The sequence below is a fragment of the Clarias gariepinus genome, chromosome 9 (assembly GCF_024256425.1).
Source record: "Clarias gariepinus isolate MV-2021 ecotype Netherlands chromosome 9, CGAR_prim_01v2, whole genome shotgun sequence".
NCBI classification, from domain to species: domain Eukaryota; kingdom Metazoa; phylum Chordata; class Actinopteri; order Siluriformes; family Clariidae; genus Clarias; species Clarias gariepinus.
This window is the reverse complement of record NC_071108.1, coordinates 29,393,669-29,421,494: the sequence shown is the minus strand read 5'-3', so window position 1 is coordinate 29,421,494 and position 27,826 is coordinate 29,393,669. Positions and strand designations below refer to the sequence as shown.

The 27,826-nt window shown below is 39.9% G+C and overlaps 1 protein-coding gene across 3 annotated transcripts; it reads left to right on the top strand.

Annotated features, from left to right (window-relative positions):
- The first annotated feature begins 47 nt into the window (after window positions 1-47).
- Window positions 48-27,753, top strand: agtpbp1 (ATP/GTP binding carboxypeptidase 1). Of its 3 annotated transcripts, none has more exons than XM_053504748.1 (26): window positions 48-174; window positions 3,120-3,184; window positions 5,121-5,251; window positions 9,087-9,154; window positions 9,359-9,422; window positions 10,785-10,931; window positions 11,030-11,161; window positions 12,052-12,145; window positions 12,280-12,317; window positions 12,502-12,710; window positions 14,084-14,261; window positions 14,419-14,507; window positions 14,956-15,072; window positions 15,946-16,415; window positions 16,705-16,788; window positions 16,916-17,002; window positions 17,425-17,573; window positions 17,932-18,019; window positions 19,503-19,647; window positions 19,745-19,895; window positions 20,023-20,203; window positions 20,314-20,443; window positions 21,613-21,744; window positions 21,898-22,074; window positions 23,903-24,066; window positions 26,576-27,753. In XM_053504748.1, the coding sequence occupies exons 2-26, from the start codon at window positions 3,153-3,155 to the stop codon at window positions 26,724-26,726; spliced, it is 3,408 nt and encodes a 1,135-aa protein (XP_053360723.1). In that variant the 5' UTR covers window positions 48-174; window positions 3,120-3,152; the 3' UTR covers window positions 26,727-27,753. The 3 variants fall into 3 exon arrangements, with proteins under 3 accessions (XP_053360723.1, XP_053360722.1, XP_053360724.1); XM_053504747.1 differs by lacking the exon at window positions 48-174 and adding an exon at window positions 181-322; XM_053504749.1 differs by lacking the exons at window positions 48-174; window positions 3,120-3,184; window positions 5,121-5,251 and adding an exon at window positions 6,736-6,801.
- Window positions 27,754-27,826: the final 73 nt, after the last annotated feature.

The window sequence follows — 27,826 nt, the reverse complement described above, 5'->3', positions numbered from 1 at the left end:
ACGTGCTCTCATGATACGTAATAAATGTTAACGTTATTGTTTTGTTTACATGGCAAGTTAACCTCCTAAATAGACTACAGATCCCAAAAGCCGTGAAGCCTTTTGAGCTCATCGGTGAAAGACATGACCCGGAAGTGTGCGGGTATTCGTAGATCTTCAATCTATTTTTTCGGGGTAAGTCTGGTCGTTTGTGCGTTGTAGATCTGCGCAGGGAAGGTCCGTCTATATGGAGTGCTGGTAAATAAAGCCGTTGCAGGTTGAGGGAGTGCTGAGAGAGGAGATGGTGTGTGCTCGGATGGAGCAGTGTTTGAACACGGCACAGGTCGGTGAAGAGATCCGAATATTTTCTCTAATCAGGGTGTTTGTTGTGTGTGTGCAGAGTCTAACAGTGTTTGGTTAGTGGGGTTTTATGAGCTTTTAGCCGGTTAGCCTGTGGTAAGGGCAGGTGCAGCTGACACATTAATGTTTGTGTGTGTTTTAGATTAGCTTTCTTAGCTGTTACAGTTCATAAAAATAACATATAAGTGATGCATAGTATGAACAGGACAGCTGTCAAAGTATCACTGTGAATTGATTTGTTGTTACAGGACAATCTGATCGCAGAGAATTGACCTACAGTTCTGCTCCAGCTAGCTGCATAATGACAATGCATGGAGATAAAGCATTTATTATACTGTATATTTATTATGGATGAGAATCAACAGTCACCTCCGGATACCATACCATCACGATACCTAGGTGTCGATTTGATAAAAATTGCAAGTAACACTATTGGATATTACATCCCCCCGCCCCAGATTTTGTTCAAATTTTAAATCCCTGAAATGTAGCCCGTTCCTTATAACATTAGTTTTTTTTCACTTCAAAATCAAGCGCAGTCTTTAAACAATACAAACTAACTTCAAATATAAGAGTTTAACATTACTGAGCAGCACGCATCCCTGTCATCTGCCATAATTATTATTTTGAAACATTCTTAACGGAGAATTCACTCGTACCACATGTGATGGAAATGTGTAAATAGTTCAGAGCGTGCCACCTGTAGGATTATAACGAAACTATACTGATTTTACTGCTTGACATGCCTCCAGAGTCTCAAAACTTAACCTAAAGTAAGTGTGCGGGTTGAGCGTCTGCGACCACTCTGGCTTCTGACGCGAGCACGTGAGGTTTCTGACGCACGCGATTCTTCTAAAAATACATTTTTACATGTGAATTATTTGCACATTATTTTTATTGTCTTAATATAACTTGTTTCAACTAGGTTTCGAATGTTGAGACGCTGTGTAAATGTTGTTATTGATAGTTAAATGTTATGTCTTGTATAAATTGATTAGTTTTTTTCCAGTCGATCCTCTGCTCCACACTCCAGTCCAGTAGGTGGCGCTATTATTGCCTGGCTGCCCATTAACTCAAATGAGAAAGACACGAATATCTTGCGAAACAAAATTAGAAAATGCACACCGTTTGTATTTTCTGCAAAAGCTGTATTTTTTTTTTCAGTAAATTTATATTGATAAAATACACCGCTTAACATTTCTAGGTTCAACTAAATACGATAAAAAAAATGTGAATTGATCCTAAATTGAAAACTGATTTAATAATTTTCACTGAATCGAATCTACCAACAAAAGATTAATTCAATTGTAAACAATTTAATAACACAATTTTACTTGCGTCTAATCTAACTATAATATATCTTATTTATTTATTTATTTATTTCAGCGTCTGATGTTTCTCAAATTGTGGTGTGCCCCCTAGTGGTCATAATGGTACTGCAGGTGGGCCACAACAGGTCATTTATAACAAATAAATAAAAAGTTTTTCAATGTCGTAAAATTGCTATACAGTCTTCATGATTAAGTATTTACATTTTTAAAAAGTAGCCAAAAACGACCAACAAAAGTTATATTTACATATATACCTATTTAATAACACAGTTTTACATATATCCTGATAAAACTGTCGGAAGTTGAAAATATAATTTAATATATACTACAGTATATAGTTATACTATACATCTAATTTTGCTAAATACTGTATCATAGCTTACCTGTTACCTTAAAAAAAAAAAAAAAACGCTGGCTGTACAACATTGTTTCTCAAAGTGTTGTTTCCCCTAGTGGTGTTAAGGGTACTGCAGGTGGGCCGTTTATAAGAAATAAATAGTTTTAAAATAATAAATTATAAGGTTTAAAATTCCTGTACAGTATCTTAGATTATGTATTTACATCTGGAAAAAACACCACAATTGATCAACAAAAGATTGATTCAATCATAACCTATTTAATTAGACAATTGTAATTACGTAATTGTAATGTAATTGTAATTAATAAGTTATAAATATAATTAAAAAAAACACATTTAATACTATACATCAAATCTTACTAAATATCATAGCATTCTTTTAGGTTTAAAATTCCTATACAATATTTTAGACAAAATACTTTTTACATTACAAAAGGTTGACCAGAACTAAAAAACAAACAAACCAGGGGATAGAAACATCGTGATATTCATCATTAATCTTAGTCTTGTGTGTTGATCGGAGTCGTGAATAAGGGTGTGGATGGGCAGCTGGAGATTTTCACATTTCATTGTGGTCCGCAGCCTGGTGAAGTTCCGGAATGTCCACCCTCATGAGAAAGTGGTTGACTGGGAGTTGCTGGCCTTATTTTCCCTTTTCAGTTTATTTAAATTGAATATAAAGGAAAAAAACACAATTTTTTTACTCTTTACATTTCAATTTCTACGTTAGCTCATGAACAGGATCAGTTATTTACAGGATGTCTAATTTCTAATTAATTTACTTGGAAACTATGTAGCGCAAGTCTTGCACGCGCCCAGCAGGCATGTATAGACCGATTTTAATTAAAATAAATTGAAATGCACAGTTTTTAAAGTAACCCGAGTATTTTTCCATGTGAAATTGTGCCAATAAGTTAAAGTTCTTGGTTTGAACGTTTAGTAATGAACGTGAAGGTGGTGAATTATTTACTTTATCATCCTTTTCATTCTTACACTTTGTGTAAACTCTCTATTGTCTTGTCACTGCTTAGGGACATGTGTGTGTGTGTGTGTAATGTGTGTGAAACGGATTTACCCTTTGTCTTTCACAGTCTGTTTGACCTGCGCGTGTGGGGGGGCGAGCAATGAATAAACCCAAAATGGCAACGGAGAAAGGGTTGGTGATCACACACACACACACACACACACACACACACACACACACACACTGTAAGACGGTGTCCTTGGAACTATGTACGCACTTGAACATTAATCTTAAAGAAATACTCCAGTGCTTTTTGAGATGTACGCAACAAACACTTAAGATTAATGTGCACTGAGAAAAACAACAGACCGAACACAATTTTTTATTTATTTATTATTTAGCAAAAGTTTTGTGTGCATATGTGAGTTTTTTTTTTTTTTTTGCCAAAACGAAGCCTTTTTATAATTTTATAGATTTATATAAAATATATACAAATTTATACAATTATAAAAAGGTAAAGGCTTCGTTTTGGCAAAAAAAAAACTATATATCTATAAAATTATATATATTTATATATATATATATTTATATATATATATATTTATATATATATATATATATTTATATATATATATATATATATATATATATATATATTTTTTTATATATATATATATTTTATATATATATATATATATATATATATATATATATATATTTTTTATATATATATATATATATATATTTTATATATATATTTTATATATATATATATATATATATATATATATATATATATATATATTTTATATTATTAGTATAAAATGAACTTTGCACATTTTGTGGAATTAATATATTTCATCAATTTCTATAAAAATTCACTTTTATTGTCTAAACCAGATAAAATTTTTCCATAAGAAATAATGGAAACTCAAATTATTTGTTCTACAGCACCAAAAAATTTATAAATAAAAATAATTAATACAAAATATAAAGTAAAAATAAAACAAATTAACTTGCACTTTTTCTTAAAAAAAGTAATAAAGTGTTTCCGTGGCTGTGTGTGTGTGTGTGTGTGTGTGATGTTCTTGTAATGTGCGTGCACACACACACACAGTCACACATATGGAGAGAATGTTTTATCGGAAAAATTAGCAAAGAAAATAGCTAGTCACACTCGCGTGAGCGCATACTAACGGAGTTACTGCTGTAAAGTAAAAGAAATAATAAAATGAACCTGAACTTTACCTTTAAAAAAAAATCGCGACAGAGCGGAGTTTCTGTGTAAGGCAGAGAGTGTGTGTCTGTATGTTTGTTTTTTTTTGTTTTTTGGGGGGATTTTTTTCAATTTTCTCCCGTAATTTAGTCGTAGCCAATTCCTCCCAGTCACTAGGGGGCTCCCACATTAAAGCTACTACTACCATTTAGCTGGGAGGGCTAAGTCTAGACTATCACGTGTTTCCTTCGAAACGCGATGCTCGGTGCTCGTAAACCAAGACAATGCTCATTTTTCAAGTTACATCAGATTATTATTTTTTTTCAGACCTTTAGTTTTATTCTGAATCCTGCCTCGGGTCTGTTTGCATGATCTCTCCGTTCTTGTAGAGTTTCCGCTGTGTACTCCGGTTTCCTCCTACAGTCCAAAGACATGCAGGCTAGGCTAACTGGCAATCCTGAAGCCTTTCTATGTTTTTGCCTTTTAGAAAAGTAAATAAAAAGAAATTCTACAGCCAGAGTGCGGATCATTTTTGACTCGCCCTCGGAAATGAGCCACAGCTGTGGTGTAATAAATATACTGTATATTAACCATGTAAACACCTGATTCCATCTTTTTTCTTTAATCGGGATAAATATATGATTTTCGTGCACGTTTACTTCACGTAGGGGGAACATTAAGTGACGTGACGAGCTTCCTCTGTCTCACCCCTTTTTACTTTGATCCACTGGGTCTCTGGCAGCACTGATTGGCTCGCTGTTTTTTTAGGTAGCAAGGCATCTAACAAATAATTGATCCATGAAAACAATTAAAGTGGAATCTTAAATAAGAACAATTTCAGATACAATAGATAGCTATTGTAAATCTTTGTATGAATTTTAAATGTGTGTGTGTGTGTGTGCGTGCGTGCAGCATCCCCAGCAGTTCCCGGGTGCTGATGCTACTCGGGCAGTTGGAGCGGCTCAACGGAGAGACTCTGCACCCTGACGGCGAGGCCATCAGACAGGTTACCGGCAAAATCCTGCACCTCATCCAGACTCAAGGTGAGCAAGTCCACATACTCCTGTACACTTTTTACACCCGATCCGGGCACATGCATGCATGTAAGTAAGTAAGTAAGTAAGTAGGAAAACACCAAGGGTTACTTGGTAAGGGTTATATTTGAATGATATAAGCTGATCAAACTGACAAGAAGGCATTTTATGGCCTTACGTTGTCAAAAATCATGCACATTAAACGATTCTGATTTCCCTTTTTTTCTTTCCACACTCTGTAGTCGAATTATGCTCACTAATTACACACGCTTACACCAGTCTCAGAACACCACAAGCGCTCATTAGTCTGGAAAATTAATTAGAACATTAGAAGCCCTGCCTTCCTGTGTGCACGCTGTTAAGTTGAGTTTCGAGTCTTTGGAGGCAAAACATCATAATCCTACAGGTGGCGCACTCTGAACTATTCGAACATTTCTATCCCGTGTAGTAAGAGTGAATTATTTGCTAAGTTTGTGTACGTGCTACTCGGTAAAAATGCAGCTTATTTGTTAAATATAATTTAAAGTGAAATTTTAAACTCTTGTTTTTGTATCGGAAAAAAGGCTACAGTATAAAAGTTCCGAGTTATGACAACTTTTTTAAACATACTAAATTTTTTTTTATTAAATAGGGATATTTATAAAATTGTGATACAGATTTGCAATATTAATCAAATCGACACCTGTAGCACCATGATTTATTCATTTATTTAATTTATTTGCATATTTGTCACACTTAAATAATTTAATAATAATCGAATGACATTTTATATAATCAATAATCAAACTCATTTTAATATTGCACGAAAATAACCTGATTAAATACAAAATGCAGTTTTTAAATGGTAATTTCAGTTACTAAGGGAAAAAAGCTGTCCAAATTTGCTGAGCCCTATGTGAAAAAGTAATTGCCCCCTTGTGCCAAATCCTGAATTTCATGTAATTTTTGGACAACTGAGTTAAATTTCACTTGCCACACTCGGACCTGATTACTGCCAGACCTGTTGAATCAAATTCACGGCATTGCAACACGGTATTGTGACAATATCGTATCGGTTATCCCACTGGTAGTCTTTTAAATTCCCTGCATGGTTTACCCTTACACAGAAGTGTACATCATCCCACCCCTAAACCTAATCTTCCGTGGGTGACCTGAAGTTGCTCAGTAGGGTCTTTCCTGAAATCAGGCCATGAACTTTCCATCACTTATCCTGACTCATTGTAACTGTATCCAGCATATCCCTCATGTTTCCACTGTCTGAAACGTGAAGCACTGATCTCCTCTCTCCTGTTTCCTTCTCCTGTCCCTCTCAGTCACACTATGTCTCCGGCATCCCAGGCGGTGCATGTCGTCCTGCATGTCTGCCTTTATTTTCACCACAGGGGTCAGGACAGAAGGAGGAGCTTAGTGCACCATGAGGCAAAGTGTCAGTGTGGCAGATAATGTCAAGGGTGTATGTGTGTGGCAAAGACGTATATGTGTGTGTTTGTGAAAGATAACGATGGATTACAACAGTTGCAGACGGAGGGACGGATCCGTTCAGCTTCTATGCAGCCCTGGTAATGAATAATGTTTAAGAATGCTTAGAAATGCAAAAAATGCTTTTCCTCAAGTTATCAGACTAACAGTGCAACATTTATCGTGTGTGCTTTTATTTAAAACACAATGCGTTACACAGGCACAGGATTTTCATAAAGTGGATCAACTTTTGAGTGTCAGCTTAAGACATTGAAGTTCTAGATTGTCATTAAGATTTTGTCTAAATGTGTTATTCAGTAAACAAACACCACACATTTTGTCCCGCGCCTTTAGTGAAAACCTAGCATGATCCCGGTGTCTTGTTACTTGTCTTGAATAACGCGGCATATCTGTTCCCTCCTTCGTATCTGTGCTTCATTGAATTGCGTCCAGAAATGCCTTGTTATCTACTCGGCAGCAATCTGTTGTGTCACCAGTTACTTGAGTATTGCAGCTTGTTTTATTAACAGCTGTAAATCCGCAGGCAGGTATACGATGTGTGTTTTATAGCCCCTGCTGTCTGTCAAGTTACTTGCACTCTGCCATATGTAACATGATATGCTGGCGATTTAAAGCAGCTCCGTACAGGACAAGGTGCTGAGTTTTGAAAATCATACAAGTGATTGTTGGGAAACGAGCAGCGATTGTTCTTAAGGAAACAACAGTAATTGATGTTTAAGGGGGTTTGTTGGGAATAGGGGTGGTTATGATTGGCTTGTTGGGAAAAATGGTTGTCCGTCAGTGGTTTATGGGAACAGTGCCGTTCATGGTTAGTTTTTTGGGAACAGTGCTGATCAGCGTTGGTCATTGGGAACAGTGCTGATCAGCGTTGGTCATTGGGAACAGTGCTGATCAGCGTTGGTCATTGGGAACAGTGCTGATCATAAGTGCTGATTTTGGTAACAGTGTTGAACATGATTTATCATGGAGAACAGTGCTGGTCAGGGTTGGTGGGAACAGTGCTGAACATGGTTGGTCATGATCAGTAACAGTGCTGGTCATGAGAGCTGATTTTGGTAACGGTGCTGAACATGATTTATAATTGGAAACAGTGCTGAACATGATTGGTCTTTTGGAATAGTGCTGATCATGGTTGGCCTGTGGGAACAGTGCTGAACATGGTTGATCATGATCAGGAACAGTGCTGGTCATGAGTGCTGATTTTGGGAAGAGTGCTGATCAGCGCTGGTCATTGGGAACACTGCTGATCAGGGTTGGTCTTTGGGACCACTGCTGATCAGGGTTGGTCTTTGGGAACACTGCTGATATTGGGAACAGTGCTGAACATGGTTAATCTTTGGTAACAGGGCTGATCGTCGTCGGTCACTGGGAACAGTGCAAACTAGGCGACAGGAACAGTGCTGGTCGCGACTGGGTGATGGAAGACCATTGCTATCAGTGATTAGTGATTGGGGACATAAAGTACATAAAATACAGCTTAGTCATGCTTTAAAAAATAATTAACCGTAAATGGATGCAAAAAGTAGCAAAATCTAGTGACAAAGTCAGAATGTTGGCAGAACAGATCAACACAAATATCCCTAGTTAGTACGGTTGTCCCAGTGGTTCAGCAGCTTCGGCTCTGTGAAAGCCACTTATATAAACACAACTTGTAGTGATGTTCTACATGATCTTGTACAAATGTAATAGCAGTTATAATTATTTAACATTTTGGAAAGATTTTATAGAGAAGATCCTTTGATGTAGGTTAGTAACGGTTGCGGTTTTGGCATTTCTGCCTGCATGTTTCGTGTTGTTTAGACGTGATGAAGTAAATTGTTGCTTGTTTCCATTGTGCTCTATTTCAAGCGCTGTCAGCGCGCGCCATGCTCGCCTCTCCGAGAGTAAACACGGCTAAACTTCTGCTTCTGCCACTTCCCTGTTATAAGTCACTTCACCCACTGCTCTGGGCTTGTGTCAAGAATACTTGAGTTGCACTCTTGTATGAAGCATAAAAGCAGACATGAAAAAACGGCCCAGACGTCTGAGAAACGTGATCGTGACAAGGTAACTGGGCGCTTTAGGTTTCAGAGCTTGCTCCCTGCAGATATTTTTCCTGCCTGAAACCTGATTACCTGTTTGAAATGTTCAAACATGGGAGGAATGTTTCCGGCCTCTGCGAAGTGTTTCCCAATAAATACCAAACTGGATTCAACATAAGTATCAGATAGCCACATAAGTACAGGACAGCTTGAGAGGGTCTGGCTGTTGCTTTACACACTGTTGATGTTACGCACTGGTGATTGTTGTGTTTTATCGGATTAGTAACCAAGTAACGATCAGAGTGAATGTTGTTGTTTTTTTCCCCCCGACTGCTGTGTTTCAGAAAAGACGCATAAGGAGATCATGGCGAAAGGCTCGAGCGGGATGGAGGTCATTCTCTCATCTTTAGAGGTAAAGCTGCCTTATAAAGAAAAAACACACACAGTGCAGCATGAGAGGGAAGAAAATCTCCCAGTTAACTCGAATAGATACTGTCCAAAGAGTGCAATAATAATAATTGTTGTTCTTATTGATAACAGTTACATTATTGTTTATGATATCTTTTTTGCTGTTGATGATACTGTAGTTGCAACATTATTTTGTTTGACCTCACAGAACACAAGGGATTTGCAGACAACGCTGAACATCCTGGGGATCCTAAATGAGCTCTTGACTGTGGGTAAGTTTACAATGAGGGAGAGTCAAAAATTACCCGCACTTCGGTTATAATAAGACTTCTATTAGCCGAAAAAAGAGCAGCATGCTGTAATTCATGTTTTGTGGTCTGAGGGTTGTCCCCGGTGTCAAAACAACTCACGGAAGAGGGTAAACAAAGGCGTTTGGATATCTGCAAACAGAATCTGCAACATTACTCGGAAAAAGGTTATCAGGAAAAAGGTTCAACAATCAACAGTATTCGTTACAGTGAAAGGCTTCTCGAAGAGCTAAAGCATAAACTACGGATTAAACGCATAGGACGCTATTCAAGGGTGTTGTGACAAACCATGTCCACACACTTCTGTCCACACTATCGACACTCTGCAAAAACTTTATACTGAGATGTTAAAGCATCCTCTCTATAGTCCTGATCTTTAAAAACATCAGACTTTAAAAAAGAAAATCTATTTAGTCCCCTTTTTTGTCCCCTTTTTTGTTTCCTTTTTATGTGTGAAAACAGCCATAGGAGGATGAAGATTCCCTTCTGATGAAGAAGTGACGACAGTTATGCATTTGTGGCTTGCAGCTTAGTCTAGAACATTTTCAATGAGGGAATGAGAGAGCTTGTTGACAGATGGACAAGTGAAAAGCAAGGAGATTATGTGGGGGAATTGAATAAAAAGGAACCTTGGATTATGAGCATAATTCATCTTGGAAGCAGGCTCATATTTTTAAATACTTGTAAACCAAATCGAACTTTCCCATAAGAAATAATGAAAACTCAACTTTTTCATTCCACAGCCCCAAAAAAATACATAAAAATAATTAACACAAAATATAAAGTAAAAATAATGCGGATGTTGATTTATACCAGTAACGGACGCGTACTAAGACCCAGCAGGGGAGACGATTACCCACAATTCCGCAACGCAAGAGAGAAAAAAACTGTTGGCTCAGTTGTGATCACGTGACGCTCGGCATCAAAACAAGTAGCGCATGCGTGATACATGATACTCGGTACTCGTAAACCAAGACTTGTTTGTTTTAAAAGTCAAAATTGATTAAAAATCTTTGCTCGTCTTGCGGAACACTCCAAACTTTGTTACTCGCAATCCGAGGTTTCACTGTATTTAATTTTAATAAAATCTACAACCAGAATGTGGATCATTTTTGACTCACCCTCGTAGATATTACTTAACTCTATTATATCTTGTCTTTATATGTTTTTAATATGCATAAGCCATAAAAAAACAGATACTTATTGTTGGTCAAGTTCTTTTATTGATTGCATTTACATGTAGCTCAGGTTTACCAGTTTCACATTAAAATGCTCATCCCCATGCTTCAGGGGTTTAAACAACCAGTATTTTAACATGTTGCGCAGGTGGCGGCCGCAGGATTGGAGTCTTCGTATCTAAAGGAGGAACCGGCATCCTTCTGCAGTTGCTGCTTAGCTCGGGCAGAGAAACGTCTCCCAATGAAGAGCTCATGCTGCAGATCCACTCTCTGCTGGCCAAGGTCGGGCCTAAGGGTAAGAAACAGACCCGTTCACATGCTGTGGGAGTATTACGAAATGCCTGATGCTCAGTGATGAAAAGTCAACACATTTTCCCTGAATCGCTTTTGCAGACAGGAAGTTTGGAATTAAAGCGCGGCTCAGCGGGGCCCTGAACGTCACCGTGAATCTGCTGAAACAAAACCTGCAGAATTACAAACTGATGCTGCCGTGTTTGCAGGTGCTCCGTGTCTACGCCAGCAACTGTGAGTGCAAGAATGCGTAAGCACATTTAAAAAGACAAACCAAGTCACTAAAAAAGAAAAAAAGCTTTAGGTCATCATCAACAAATGCATGTATTATATAGTATATAGACTACTGTGTATCCTAGTATTGTGGCAAGATTTTAAACATTTATGAATTGAAACAAAGGCCTGTATGTATGGACATGATGATTCCTGACGCAACCTACCCATTTTATCCGGGCTTGGGACCGGCACTGCATCCAGTGGCTGGGGTTTGGTCGTTAGCTGGGAATCGAACCCGGGCCTACCACACGGCAGGCGAGAAACCTACCACTGAGCCACCTTATAGCCCTCTATAACGGCGAGCGGCACACTGGCTTCGTTGATCGCACTGTTGCCTTATATTTCAAGGTTCGAGGGTTCATCGGGTCTGTGTGCATGCTTGCTGGTTTCCTCTGGGTACTCGGTTTTCCTCCCACAGTCCAAAGACATGCAGATTAGGCTAATTGGCGTTCCCAAACTGCCTGTAGTGTGTAAATAGCACCACCGCAACCCTGTATACAGGATCAAGAGGTATAGACGATGACTGAGTGAGTGAGTAAATGGTCCTGGCAGTTAACTAGCATCACAGTGACCTGAGATGAAGTGTAACCTTGTTGAAACATATTCAAAATGTTATCTAACAACATTCCCAGAACCTTAAAATATCTCTGTTGAAGCTAAAATTCCCAGAACATTACCCGAAACATTCTCAGAGTGCTGTTTAAAACGTTCTCGACAGTGCAACAGTCTTAGAACGTTGCCCAGAACGTTCATTACAGTACAATACGTTCTGCAGTTATATAAGATCACTTTTTTAATATGAATAATTAATAATATTTGATATGAAGCATTCTTATTTCGCTCAGCAGCAGTGAACGCAGTGTCTCTGGGAAAGATCGCCGTAGTGGAGATGATGTTCAAAGTCATTGGACCTTACAGCAAGAAGAACACCACTCTTCTGAAGTACGTATGACTTTTTCACATATAAAGTCTAAAATAAACACACCATCTTCATGTGATAAATAAAGTACAGAAAAAAAGCAGAACTGATTGCGTTCACAATTTAAATATGATATTTGTTGCTTTTTCAACCACAGAGTGGCCCTCGATACATTGGCAGCATTGCTGAAATCAAGTGAGCCTTTATTTCAATCTATAATGTGGTGTTCCATACATTAAGTAAATTAGTCACTAGTACCTTTGAATGATTTTGTCACAAGTACCTTCAAGTTATTTTGCTGCTGTACAGTCTTGAAGTAGACATGTGATGTGTGTAATTAATTCAGAAGCTCACAGCGTCAATGCTTTTTGTCTATCAGAGATGAACGCCCGGCGGGCGGTGGACCGGGGACACGTGCCAGCTCTGCTCGCCATCTATCAGGACTGGCACCGGAATGACACCCGCCATAGACACGTGCTCATTCGCAAAAGCATTCTGGGTTGCATCAAAAACATCACCAACATCAAGCTGGGCAGGAAAGCCTTCATCGACGCAGATGGCATGCGGATCCTCTACAGCACTTCTACTGTAAGAAACAGGCCTTGTTTTCTAGTTCTCACATGGTCACACTTCATCATCAATCTTATTTACTCTAACAGCACACCATCAAGTCTTTTAATCCTAGCATACTTTATATGACACGCAGCCAGGTTCATAAATATTTCGAGTCATTTTTGGTATTTTTTCACTGTACACATCAAATTTGATACAACACGCACAATGTGAGCGAAGGCAAGACGTTCAGCTTCAATTCAAGGGGTTTGACAAAAGTGGAATGAAATTTTATTTATAAAGCGCTTTGAACAATGATCATTGTCTCAAAGCAGCTTCACAAAATTAAAAGAAGATTATGGAAATGTGTGGAAGCAAGTAAAAGTGAGTATAGATCAGAATGATTAGATTGTCCCTGATGAGCACGCCAAGGGTGACGGTGACGAGGAAAAACTCCCTGAGATGGCAACAGGAAGAAACCTTGAGAGGAACCAGCCCCAACAGGGAACTCATCCTCATTTGGGTCATAAGGCAGCTGGAAGCTTAATATAACAGAGGAGTGCAGTTCAGCACAGGGATGAGTCGGACAGGTGCAGAGGGCAGAGCTCTAAACCATCATGAAGCAGAATCCAGCTGGAGCTGGTCCTTCTCTGGAAGCCTCAGGATCCTCGCAGGGTTGGCCTTTGTCTACTGGAGCTGGCACAATCTCCAGATGCCTCAGGATGGGTAGAAAAAGAAAGAACAGGTGGAGAAGAGTTTGTGTAGTTGCTGTTCATTATATTAGCAGCACTAGATAATTTAGATCTTTCAGATGATCTAGATTCAGATCATGCAGACTAGATCATTAGGTCATTCTATAAACAATGAAGCAGATAAAAAACTTGGAGGTGGTTACATTTGCAACTCTTAACATGAGGTCCAAAGAGGTACAAGTGGAGATGGCCGTCATTAAGATGAAGAAAAGAAAATTAACCATTAGAGTGATGGCAAAAACATTGGAAATGGCCAATACAGCAGACGAGGTCCATGGGTTCCAGACGAGGTCAATGGGTTCCAGACGAGGTCCATGGGTTCCAGACGAGGTCCATGGGTTCCAGGCGCAAGGCAGTCCTTATGTTTGTGATTATGTTGGTTTGTTCCATTATTTATGAGCCACCGGAATGGCAATGCATCTAAAAAATATACAGCTGTATTGTCTGAGTGGTTAATGCCAAAACCCTTTAGATTAAAGCTGAAAGTCTTGACTTCGCTCACATCTTGAATGTTTCATTCATTCAACATTCAGGGTAAATGCTAAAAAAACAAAAATTATCATTGTTCCAATGATGGTTATATGTATAAAATTGTATGGATGACTCGCAAGTATGTTTTGCAGTCTTGTACATTTTTATTTTCTCTCTACTGATCAGGAGTGTTTGCCTGTCAGGACTTTGGATCCTCTGGTCAACATTTCTAGCCTGATCATGAGAAAGTGCTTTCCAAAGAACCGCTTGCCTGTCCCAACCATCAAGAGCGTCTTTCATTACCCACTACCGCACATTCCAGCCAGCGGCCCTGTAGCTCAGCTCTACAGTCAGCCCCCGGGCGGTAAAGCGCATAATAAACACACACATGCAGCAAAAGCTTAGAGGCTTACAGAATCCAGACAGTTTTTAAGAAAAACTCTGAGAGGATCAGTGATTATATGACTTTAAGCTCCAGTTGAATGAGAGAGCGTGATAAGCTGATGTCTTGTCTGTTGCAGTGGATGATGTCTTAGATGAGAGTGATGATAACGAGGACACAGAGATCGACACCGAGAACGAGGAGGACGAGAAGGACCACAAGCCCCAGGTCACCTTAAAATACAAGTTGCGAAGTATTCCTGTTAAACGTAGTGATGTCATCGGTACTGAGATTGCACAAAGTCGTGTGCAAGTTATTCACCTTGCCTCGATTTAATTCAATTTTATTTGTGTAGTGCTTTTAACAATTGTCATTGTCGCAAAACAGCTTTACACAATCAAAAGAAAATGATAGAAATTTGTATGAAATTAGAAAAATGGTAAATGAGCCAAGGGCGACGGTGGCGAAGAAAAACTCCCTGAGAAACCCTGAGAGGAACCAGACTCAACAGGGCACCCATCATCATTTGGGTGATCTCAGATATAGCAAGGAGTCATACTGTGTGTTCGGAGGCTGGAACTTCAGTACAACAGTTATGGATTTGCACAAAAAGTATGACGTACTTAACCAAAATAAAGAAAATGAAAACAAAATTTTTTATGTGATCTCATTGCAGAATGATGACATCGAGACCGATATCAACAAGCTACGACCCAGACACGTACAGATACGGCAGTTTGATGAACTAAGGCCCTTTGAGCGCTACTTTCCGGAATTTTCGGAGGATTTTCAGGTAGGGATTCGCCTTCCGTTCAACATTTGGTCCAGATGTTAAAGCTTAGGACAGAGATTATGATGATGCAATCAGGAGCCTTGTCCTGCTTTGTCTTCGCCCTGAATTCCTCTTCTTTCCCGTTTAAACTTCATATGCATTGTAGCTTCTCTAAAATCAGTCTGATTAACTGTTTAAAAAGATGTGTTTAGTTTAAATTAAAAAGTTATTTAAGGTTTAGGAAGCTAGGACAAATATGTCAATTATATGTTTATTTTTAAATGCATTTTACGAATACCTTAACTTTAGTTTAAGTCGAGATTTCTTTCACATTTGCACTAAATTATTGTTTTTCCTGTCTTTACTGATTGTTTCAATAATTGAAACAATAATCAATAATTCAACAATGAGAAGTAAAACTCTCAGCAAACAAGGGAAATGGAAATAGTTTTCTGTGACTGTGGTTTATTTTAAAAGAAATTTGTCGATTTTAGAGAGTTAAACTTTTGAACTAAAAGTACAAATCGATTCAGAACGAAAGCTCACCCATCGATTCAGTTAATTGTAGCGATTAATAAAATATCAATTGCATCGCGCAATCGATTTAATCGCACAGCTGCAAAATGAAAGCACCCTAAATTGCTGACTGTAGCTTTAAAAACCTCATATGCATTTAAAGTTTTCTTTTGTTTTTCTTTTTTTTTTTTCGTTTTAAACCCGACACCTTGGCACACTACTGTACACCCGGTATGATGGGAACTCCAGACATAACTGCATTAGAGCAATTTGATTGATATCATATGCTCTTCTTTATTAAATTGCTCTCCTTTAGAACTGTTGATTTAAAAAAAGGTCCTCCTCCTAGCCGTTCAGCTCGGATGCCCTTTCTTTCAGGATTACGATTTTGAGACGAACAAATCCACGTCCACGTCCCCTTCCGTTCCTGAAGCCCCAAAGCAGCAGAAACACTCGATAGTCATCCCTACAGCTCAGACCAAACCCAGGAACAGATCCTCACACCAGAACGAGGAGGAAAAACCCATGGGTCTGAAGAGCATCTCGAACTCCAAAGCTCCGGAGCGGGAGCTGGTGCACGGTCTGAGCCGGCTGCTTCTCGACGCCTCCGATCCGGTGAACGGGGGAGGTTGCGTGGAGGCGGGGCTTCTGGATGAGGGCGGGGCAGAGCTTGAGGTGCCTGATACTGCGGCTCTGCTGCCCCTGCATGACCCTGAACTGTACCTGGAGATGGTGAAGGGGACGTTCTCGGTGCCCGGGTACACTGAGGTGGCGTACCCGGATTATTTCGGTCACGTCGCACCTAACATTCGTGAGCACATTCTCGAGAGGGTTTATGGCGTACAGAGGTGAGGACTTTTTAAATATTAGTAGATATAAGTCTTGGTTTGGCTTTCTATCCTTAGCAATCTGATTCTATTAATATGCGCATTAGATACGCCCTCAATCCTACATGCCCCGCCCCTTCAGAAGTGTAATGCTAAACCTAACATTTGCATATTGGAAGACGATTGGCCTTTATGTTTCATGATGCAATAACACTTTATGCTTCTTCTTACTGCAGAAATATTTTTTTTATTTAACAGGATATTTATTTAGAGTATAAATGTAGTACATTCTAAATATTTTTCCCAACAGGGCGAAGATCTTCCAGGATATCGAGAGGCTCATCCATCCCGGCGATATCATGGATAAGGTTGTGTACGACCTTGACCTGCAGAGGTCAGTTGTTAATGCTGTTAATAACATTTTAGCCTAAAACGCTTCATACTCCCTTAATATTATATTAAAGATGCACTCGGTACTGTCTGGCTTTTTAATGTCGGTCTTTTTTTTTTTTTTTTTTAAGCTGTCCATTAATTGATGATGACGAGGCTCTGAAGTTCAACTCGCAGTTTGAGTCGGGGAATCTGCGCAAAGCGATTCAAGTCAGAAAGTAAGCAAGATTCGTTTTAAAAGCATCAGTACAGTCATGTTCAAAAGTTTTTACACCTTTTAATACTATATGTTTTTGTGTGAAATCATCTGATCGTAGCAGGTCTCATGATTAGACAAACAATACATCAGACGAACAATACATTTTCCACCATGCGAATATTTATTTAACAAAAATCTAGCCAAAAAGAAAAGTACTTAGTGTTGCCTACATGTTTTTTTTTTGCCTTCATTTTTGTTAAATAAATAATTGTAAGATAAAAAAGTTGTCTGTTGAAAATCCAATTCCTCTGAGTGTGTTATGTCGCCCCCTAATGGAGGGAATTGGATGCAACCAAAATAGGGAGAAACTTGAGGGGAAAAATGGGGGAAAAAAGGGAATTTGTGCCTTTTTTTTTTAAATATGATTTTTGTGTTCTTTAGGTTTGAGTATGACTTGGTGCTAAACTCGGACATCAACAGTAACCACTATCATCAGTGGTTCTATTTCGAGGTGAGCGGCATGCGTGTGGGGGTACCGTATCGCTTCAACATCATCAACTGTGAAAAATCCAACAGCCAATTCAACTACGGTGAGCTACGACCAAAGCTGTCACTGTAAAACAATTACTGTTGTCTCAAGACATTATGCACACACACATAAAAAAAAAGGGAAACGGACAAATTTACTACATGAAATTTTAAATTGATTGTGGGAGAGAAAGAGGTTTTTGGCATCATATGAGGGGTATTCAAGTCAAACTGGGACTTTTAAAAATTCGGAATGAATGAAGACGTAAAACCGATTGACATTTACAGAAGACTTCGGAATCCCGGTTTGCCTTGAACACTTCTCGTATTATTGAGTCGGAGTATCTGTACTGATTGTGTACAAGTCTGGCGGTGACGTTTTCTTAGTATAATTAAAAGATCTGTGTGTTCTTGTTGCAGGCATGCAGCCGCTCATGTACTCGGTACAGGAAGCGATTGGCGGCAACCCTCGCTGGGTTCGTACCGGATCTGATATCTGCTACTACAAGTAGGTTCTGCTCAAATATTCAGTTTATTTCCATTGGACATAACCGGGGAGAATGGACAATAACGTAGAGAAATTCAAAAATGCCATGTTTTATATATATATATATATATATATATATATATATGTATGTATATATATTTGTTTTTTTTTTCCTTACTTAAAAAAAAAATACAAAAATTTAACTCATTATTTTGGCAGGATTTGTCACGTTATACAAACCATTTCAACTAAATAAATATATCAATCATCGTTTAAACATTCAGCCATGAAAATGTTTAAACGAGAGGCGTTCAAGTCAAACCGAGACTTTTGATTTATAAGATTTCAAAAAACTCCCTTTATTTCTCTATATAATCCCCTGCAACACTAATGCACTTATCCCAGGGTTTCACTAGTGCTTGGACACCATCAAGGAAGAACGTTTTCTCGGTACACTAGAGCTACGATCACACCCCCTGCTTCACATTTGATGCTCCAGCCTTTCAGGAACTCCTTTAATTGCACAAACATATCCTACTGCCCTCTCACTTCATTCTTCTGCTTCAGGTCTGCGATATGTTCGGTCCTTGGTATTGATATTAGTCCTTCGGTTTGGCAGCTAGTCTCGAAAAGAATACATACCTCTTCTATCTGTGCGCGTCATGGAGTTCTGCAGTGCAAAGTGGTGCACAGAGTCCACTGGTCCAAAAGTAAACTGTACTGTATATACCCTAGCATTGACTCTAGCAGTGATAAATGTCATTGTGGTCCTGCTGATCTCATCAATATGTTTTGGTCAATGCTGGTTATATTCTCATTTTGGACAGCTGTTTTTGACTCTCCTTCCGGTTACTGTAATGTGCAAGCAGTGTTTGTGAAAGGTTGTGTAGACAGTTACCACACAAGTTGGCAACGAGTTATGCGCTCATTTTAAAGTATCGGGGGTGTCCATCATTTTTTTTATGCCAGTCAATGAAAGAGACAATAATTTTTATGCCATTCACGAGAAATTTCATTACAAGTCCCGGTTTGACTTGAACGCCCCTCGTACATTTATGATGATACTTTACACATCTTTAATAAATAATTTATTTAAAAAGGAACTTGCAGTAATGTCAGAGAAATAAAACCCTCCTTTAGGCTTCTTTAAGAAGCACATAAAACCTGCCCATGTCTGGTTGAGTAAAACTTGTTGTGAAAACACCTCGCCTTGTACAATCCCAGAGGAGAAAAGCAGAGCAACAAGGTCACGCAAGACTGAACTCACCATCAACAAAATCCAACCTGCCAGGCTTATTCATGCGCGTGTTTGTGTTGGCATTCTTCTTCTTCTTCTGCTTCTTCTCCCTGCTTACAAAGCGCTATTTACCGTGTCTGAAAAGCGCGATGACTTTTTAATTCGGAGGTGTATTATTCTATCATCTATCACATCCTGCTGCACTGTGTGACACGAATAATGACAATATCTCATTCGTACAGGCTGATCTATTTCCTGTCTCCGCAGGAACCATTTCTCACGAAGCTCCATCGCCGCCGGAGGTCAGAAGGGCAAATCCTATTACACCATCACCTTTACCTTGAGCTTTCATCACAAGGACGACGTCTGTTACTTTGCCTATCATTACCCGTACACCTACTCGACCCTGAAGGTATCGTACGGCTCAACCTCCTGACCTCGAGCCGTTTCTGTTCAGTGTACGTGGACTTTTTGATCTGATCTGTTGTGATCTGATGTGTGTGTGTCAGATGCATCTCCAGAAGCTGCACGCTCTGTGCACTCCTAACACCTATTACAGACAGCAGCAGCTCTGCAAGACGCTGGGAGGAAACGACTGCCCCCTGCTGACCATCACTGCCATGCCGGAGTCCTCCAGCAACGACCACGTCTGCCAATTCAGTACGACTCTCACGTAAACAGATACACACACTTATCCACTTATTATCTTTGTGAGGAACCTACAACATTCCCAAATGTCGTGATATGCAAAAATGTACGTGCTGAACCGGGAACGGTGTGTGTGCAGAGAACCGTCCGCTGGTGTTTCTCTCGGCACGCGTTCACCCCGGAGAGACTAACGCCAGCTGGGTGATGAAGGGCACGCTGGAGTTCCTGATGAGCTCCAGCCCTCTGGCACAAAGCCTCCGAGAGAGCTACATCTTCAAAATCATCCCTATGCTCAACCCGGACGGAGTTATCAACGGCAGGTATGTACACGTGCACACACACACGTGGATGCTGTTCAGCATCCGTTCACTTTTTATACCATCCCTCATTCTCATTGGCGCTTGCGCTCTGCTCGTGTGTGTGTGTATAGTCACAGATGTTCTCTGAGCGGCGAGGATCTGAACAGACAGTGGCAGAACCCCAGTACGGAGCTTCACCCCACCATCTACCACACCAAGAGTCTGCTGCAGTACCTCAACGCTATCGGGAGAACACCTCTGGTGAGACGGAGCCTGATTTTTAAGTGTGGGTTTTCCTATCTCGTCAAAAATGATCTGCACTCAATTCAAATGCATCATTTTCTTGACATGATGTAATGTTTTTAATACACTTTGTCCATTTTTCAACACGCGGACGCGATGTCTGTATACCCTCATTTTAATCTGAGCTGCGAACCATGAATGCACCGCTATCTTCACTTCTTCATCAGAAGTGAATCTTCATCCTCGTAGGGCTGCTTTTAGGAGACCAAACAGGTGAAAGCCTGATGCAGCAAGATCAGGACTATAGGAAGGACGCTTTAGCACCTCAAACTAAGTGTTTGCAGAGTGACGACACCGAGGGCAGAAGTGTTCAGATGTGCACCTTCATGCGAGATCACGACACACTTGGATATCAGTCATCTGTTTTATCTGAAGTTTAAGCTTCAGCTCTTTAATAAGCGTCTCACTGTAACGAGCACTGTTGATTGTCGAACCTTTTTCCTGATAATGTTCCAATACTGGCCCTTGAGAATCCCAGAAAACTGTAAGGAACTTAACTTTCCTTAGAGTATCTGTACAAATTCTGTTGAGCTCTCTCAGAGGGGAGGGATGAGAGGTAGTTCGTGCCCCCACATTAATCACGGCTCTACAACCAATCAGGGGCGTCTGTGAGCTCACACAAGTGGAAGGAGCAGATAGCGCTTTCCTCCGAGTGTGTTACGCCGCCCCCAACGGTGCGTGAGCAAGCAGTTCGAAAAGATGCGGTCGGCTGGCGTCCCGTGGTTTGAAGGAAACGCGTGATAGACTTCGGCCCTCCCGGCTGAATGGTAGTAGTAGCATTAATGTGGGAGCCCCCTAGTGACGGGGAGGAATAGGATACCGCAAACATTAGGGAAAAATACCCCCCAAAAAATAGAACTTCTCCATCCATTCATACGCATCTTTGTGTTAAAAACGTCTTCGATAAATAACGGCACCAGAAAAATTAATCACTGCACGATGCTCTTTTTTTATGTAAATCACGCACAGATGAACTGATGTAACACGTTCACACTGGGGAGACAGGAGCCTCGAACGGAAAGCACTGATGAGAAGTTTTAATATAACCGGAGTGCTGATCATTTTTGACTCACCCTCGTCCATGCTTTAGTTGGCTGATGTATAAGTGACACATCGTGTGTGTGTAGGTTTTCTGTGACTACCACGGCCACTCGAGGAAGAAGAACGTGTTCATGTACGGCTGCAGCGTGAAAGAGACGGTGTGGCAGACGAATGTCAGTGCCAGCTCCAGTGACCTTCAGGAGGATCTGGGATACAGGGTAACACACACACACACACACACACGACTGTATGGGCTATATTGAGCTACTGTATCACCCCCTATGCATTTACACTGGACAGCTGTCCACATCCGTGTCTCACCCGTGTCCATGTTCATCCGTGTGTCTCACATGTTTGTGTATGTGTGTTAGACTCTGCCGAAGTTGCTGTCTCAGTTGGCTCCGGCCTTTAGCCTGTCCAGCTGCAGCTTCGTGGTGGAGCGCTCGAAAGAGTCGACCGCGCGCGTGGTGGTGTGGAAGGAGATCGGCGTCCAGCGCAGCTACACCATGGAGAGCACGCTGTGCGGCTGCGACCAGGGCAAATACAAGGTTCGTGAGTGCGAGAGTGCGCGAGTGTGTGTGAATGTGCACACGTGTGTTTAAGGGTAAAGGAATACTGGTTAAATATTGCAGGAAATACCACAACACAAAGGAACGAAATCTAAAGTAGGGGAGGAAACGCACTTGGTGTCATGCTGTTAGAGGGAAATAATCAAAGTCTTTGATGTAAAGCTGAGCTATTTTTATAACCCCGAGGTTGATTAATGTATAATAACTGTACTCAAGGTTTCTGCCTTTTGGACCAAAACAACTCATTCAAACATGACATAGCATGCTGCATTTTTAATTTATGTATATTTACGTTTTTACGTGTTTACTTGCCATTATTTGGAGAAGACTTTCTAAATCCTAAGGACTTTTTTTCTGGTGGGAAATGTGCTGACTCCTTCTAAATACCAGATGTGTTCAAGTCAAAGCGGGACTTTTGATACTGTATAATCCCCTGCTACACTCATGCACTTATCCCAGCATTTCACTAGTGCCAGGATACCATTAAGGTAGAAAGTTTTTCCGACTTAAAAAATCGACTGATGAATCGTTGCCAACTTGCGGGAGAGACGCATCTGTCTGTGGGAATTATGCACATTTCAGGAACTCTGAACGTACAACATCCCTTTCCTCCAAGCCATTTCCACAGTTTTGGCCATTTAAGGAGTTCCTGGGAGGCCAGGGTTTCACCTACCTACGTAGTAGGTAGCAGGTAGTTTGATCATGGCTCAAGCGCACTAAGAAAAACACTAGTGAAACTATGTTCTTTTATCCTGCACAATCAAAACCCCCTCACACAGTGGTTTAAGCAGAACTGGTTTGCTTTTACGAGGCCCTCAGCTCATACAGACCAAGACTCCTCTTCCAAGTTATACTACGAGCTCAGACGGGTTTACGAGTGAGTTTTCGATGCTCGGAGGATCCCTCTGACACACGGTGCATTCCACAGCCAAGTGAACTTAAAACCAGCCACATACCGGTGAGATTGGTTTCATTTTGATTCTTGATTAAATGTACTGGACTCTGCCTGGAGGTGTGGAAAAAGAGTGCAAGTATAAAAATGCTTCAGTTTCCAGAGCATGCAGGACGATCTTTTCCCGGTGGAGACTTTCTGTGTTGGTCTTTATGCGCCGGTGCTTTGAATTGAAACCAATCCCAGGCTCATCTGAAGCTTACATTGTTTAGGCTTAAGCTTAAATAAACCAATAAAATATGTACATTTACATATATGTACAAATAAAATACATTTCGAAAAACGCTTGCCAGTGTTTGGGATTCGATTTAGGAAGATTTGCGTCAGCGTTCTTCTCACTCGCTCGTTCCTTTTGAATTTTTTTATATCTATTTTCCGGCGACAGGAAACACCGAACACTGTCCGTGACCCTGAGTTAAAATTCCTGGCCTGGGTGTGAAGACAGGGGCGACATGGGAGTAGAAGATGGTGTGAGAAAGACAAAGAGAAAACACTCACTCGGAGAGAAGCGGGGGCGATATGTAAGGTGGAGTTCGGTCAGTAGATGGCGCTGTGGCTCAGTAGATGAGCAGAGCGCGGCCCATGCTGAGATCTCCGGTCTCTAAATCAGTGACTCATTCTGCGTGTTCTCACAGATAATGGCTCCCCGTGAGAGAGTAAAGCAACATGGCTGAAGCTTTGCGCAGTGAGAGGCTCAATGCTTTTGTGCACACACACACACACACACCCTTAGGGAGATGATTTGTGATGAATCTCTGGAAGCCAGCTGCTGAAACCTGCATTAGTTCAGCTTTCTGTCTGGAATTTTGGACTGTTTGATTGTGTGTGTGCGTGCGTGTGTGTGTGTGTGTGTAGGGTCTCCAGATCGGGACGAGAGAGCTGGAGGAAATGGGAGCTCAGTTCTGTGTGGCTCTGCTCAGACTGAGACGCCACACGTCACCCCTGGAGCTGCGCAATCACAACACACACCTGCTGGATGTGGAGAGCGATTTAATAGACACAAGCTGCAATGTCACCTGGTATACACACGCACACACACACACACACACACACAGTCTCAAAACACGCATACACATATAAATGAACATTTGGATGCATTTACCAGACACTTTTGCATTTACCGGAGGAACACGCACACACACACACACACACACACACACACACACACACACACAAAAGAAGCATGAGCAACATGTTTTTTTGGCAGATTTATGATAGCTGAACTTACATCTCTCTTGTTTAAAGCACTAAGAAAAAGGCATTTTATCCTCTAGGCAGTTTTGGTTAAGGTAGGGTTAATAAAGGTCAAAAGGAGAACAATAAAAAAAAAAATCATGTCATGTTACATCACATCCCATAAAAAAACTTACTGTAGGTTTAAATACTTAAAATGCAAAGGAAAAAAATAAAAACAATTTTTTGTTTTTTCATGAAATAGAAGTGGCCTTGCGCCTTTAGGTTACGGGTTCGATTCCCTCTCGGGTCCGAGTGCATGGTTTCCTCCGGGTACTCTGGTTTCCTCCCACAGTTCAAAGACAGGCGGATTATGCTAATTGGCACTTCCAAGTTGCCTGTAGTGTGTGAGTGTGTGTGTGTGTGTGTGCCCTGGGATGGACTGGCACCCTGCCTCATACCCTAAGTCTCCTGGGATGGGCTCTAGGCCCCCCGTGAGCCTGTATACAGGATAAAGCGGTATAGACGATGAGTCGATGAGATGTGATAGAAGCCCTCATGGTAAAAGACAGGCATGTTTTTAATATTGACTCATAAATCAGTAAATTTTTATTAAAGATTGAATATGTACCGTATGTTAAGAAAAAAAAAAAGAATCCATTATCTGAAATGCTCCTAAAACCTCCATGATCCCCCCCCCCCTCAAAAAAAAACAAAAAACAAAAAAAAACAATCATGACAGTAATAGCTCGAATGATATCAGTGTCTAGAAGCTTCTTGAGAACGCACCTCTGCTCCTCCCAGCTTGTTTACTTCTTTAATGGATGACCACACACACACACACACACACACACACACATTCATGTCTCCTCCATTCCTCGTCTAATGGCCGGCACTACTTGAGGAGCTCTCAGTCACGCCGGGCTCTACGCACTTGAGTGAAGTAAGCGAAAGCACTCTAGCCACTCTCCTCATTACAGCCGTCTAATCACCTGATCCGAAAGGCCGCTAATCCGGTTTGAGGCGGCCCCCAGCGTCTGGCCCCCCTTGCCTCCCCACGTCTCGTTGGGATCCAGTTTCTCACCCCCTCACACCATTAAAACCATTAAAAAGCCACTGAAACCAGCCAAACCACCGGGCCGCATGGAACGCGCAAAAACATTAAACCATTTAACTGCTGAACAAGAGAGCCATAAAACCATCATCACGTTATTGTATTAGAGAGAGAGGGAGAGAGAGAAAGAGACGAGAAATGTATTGAGGTTTTTAAACCGCTGTAGAGCCACTTTTGGTTTTAGACCATTGTGGTGATGTTAACAGAGTGGACGGAGTATAATTTAATTAAACACTGAGCATTCACGTCATGTTCAAACGAATACATCTGACTGTATTTACAGTTAACGTTGTACATTGATGTTATTAGGGTGGAACAATTAATCGTACGTGAACTGTGATTAATATATATTTTTTTGTTTACTCAGTTATACAGAGTCGACTGCGTAAGGTTAGTTAATTCGCTAATTACTTTGTTTATTTTTATTTTTTAGACTTTTTTTTACATTTTTAATATAAATGAATATTGGTTTCTAATGAAAAAGAAAATTTTTGATTTTTTTGTTTTTTTTATTTAATAGGTAAAGGGATGAAAAGCAAGAGGATATGTTACTATAGGTTAAGTAACTTCAATAACACATAATGACGGGTTTATTTCTTGTACAATGCAGTAATTTGGTGACAATTGAATAATAATAATAATAATAATAATAATAATAATAAATGTAATTGAATATTAAAAAAATTATAAATGACATTTTAACCATTTATAACTACATCAAATTTAATGTCCATGACACAGATTAGTTCCTGCTTTCACTTATGCCGTATCACTAATACAGTATATGCATATATCACTATATTAGGAGGTAAAGAAACCTGCATATATATGTCTCCTTTTTTATTTTTTGTGAAACCACAAAATGAAACCACAAAAAGCTAAATTCACATGTCTGAAAACTTTTTGTTACATGGAGATGACTCTGGAGCCTGATTTAAAAAAAATAATAAAATAATTAATAGATGATTATGAGCTTATAATAGAAATTAGAAAAGAAAAGGCAGTTGTATAAACTATGTTGTATACATGTGCACAAATATAAACTACATTACATTATACATCATCACAAAAAGAAAAAAAAAACAAAGAATGAAGCTTAATATATCGTGCACAATACATGCATACAAAGATATGGAGCTTTTTGCAAAATCCAGGTTCGTTGTGACATGACCTTTGCCACGTAACAAGTGATAAAGTGACTGATTGTTAATAATGTATTCATGTGTGTATTTATCCCCCAGCCCCACCACTTACGTGATGGAGGAGGACGAGCCTGGCTTTTTAGAAGATGTGGACTACAGCGCAGAGAGTGACGAGGAGAACGAGCTCGAACCTGCTCACGTGGATCTCAATTCTGACCCTGAATTTAGCCACCAAGACTCTCTTACATGAGGGATTGTCAGCCTATCTCGTCCATACCAAATTTAACACACGACCTTATCTACCAAATACAAAACAAAAAACAGTCCTAGTTACTGATACAAGTGTACACTAATTAAACTTCTTGTCCAGTCTGGGTAGTAGTTACCTGAATCGTAATCAGCACCTCATATATGTGCGATCAACCAAACTAGATTCCATAAACATAATAACACTACAATAAGATAAAACTACTCAACTGGAAGATGGCTGAACCACACAACCAGATATAAGGTAAATTTCTGGACAGAATGTAAAATCCAGCTGTTAGCTAGTAATGAACTAGATGTTAAAAATTGCTAAACGCCTTAGCGTTCTCAAGTCATTAAGAACAAATTAAAGGTGCTACAAGTGGACGTTTTACATTTCAGTCAGTTCACATCAACTATGGTGAAGCCATCGCTCTGTTTGTAACCTTAAAGCATTATATCACGTCGTTCATTATACTGTATGTATCATTATAATCGTGTTCTATTGGAGCACATTTTACAGTATTGCATGGCATAAAAAAAAAAAAGTCATTGCACACCAACCACCATGCTAAACATTGCAATTCAGTGTGAGGAATAATAAGTAATACCAAGTTTATCTTCATATCACTCGTGTATTTGGTGTTTGATAGCAGCTCAGCAGTGTGAACAGGTTATAGTATCGGATCATATCGCACAGGTCAGGGTCGAATTTTGCAGCCATTTGCACCATTTCACAAAAAAAAGAAAGAATCCAACCAAAAAAAGGACACTTTCATTTTAATTATTTCTGTCGTGTTTGTATAATAAGTGCATGACTCTTGAATGTCGCGTTATAATTTATTTTATTTGTTTGAAGTTTTTTTTTTTTCTCGTTGGAGTACCTGCTTTCTGTGTATATGTGAATGTATGAGTGCGTATGGATACGGCTTAAATGTATATGGGAGAATCATACCAAACTTTTTTTTTTTTTTTGGTTTTAAAAATGAATGTTTAACCTCTGACTGAAGTGAAAGTAATAAATATTTAAGCGAAACTGGTATGTTGTCTGTGTTGTGATTTTATAGAACAAAAGTAATGTGGTAAAACCCACCTGTTGGTGTA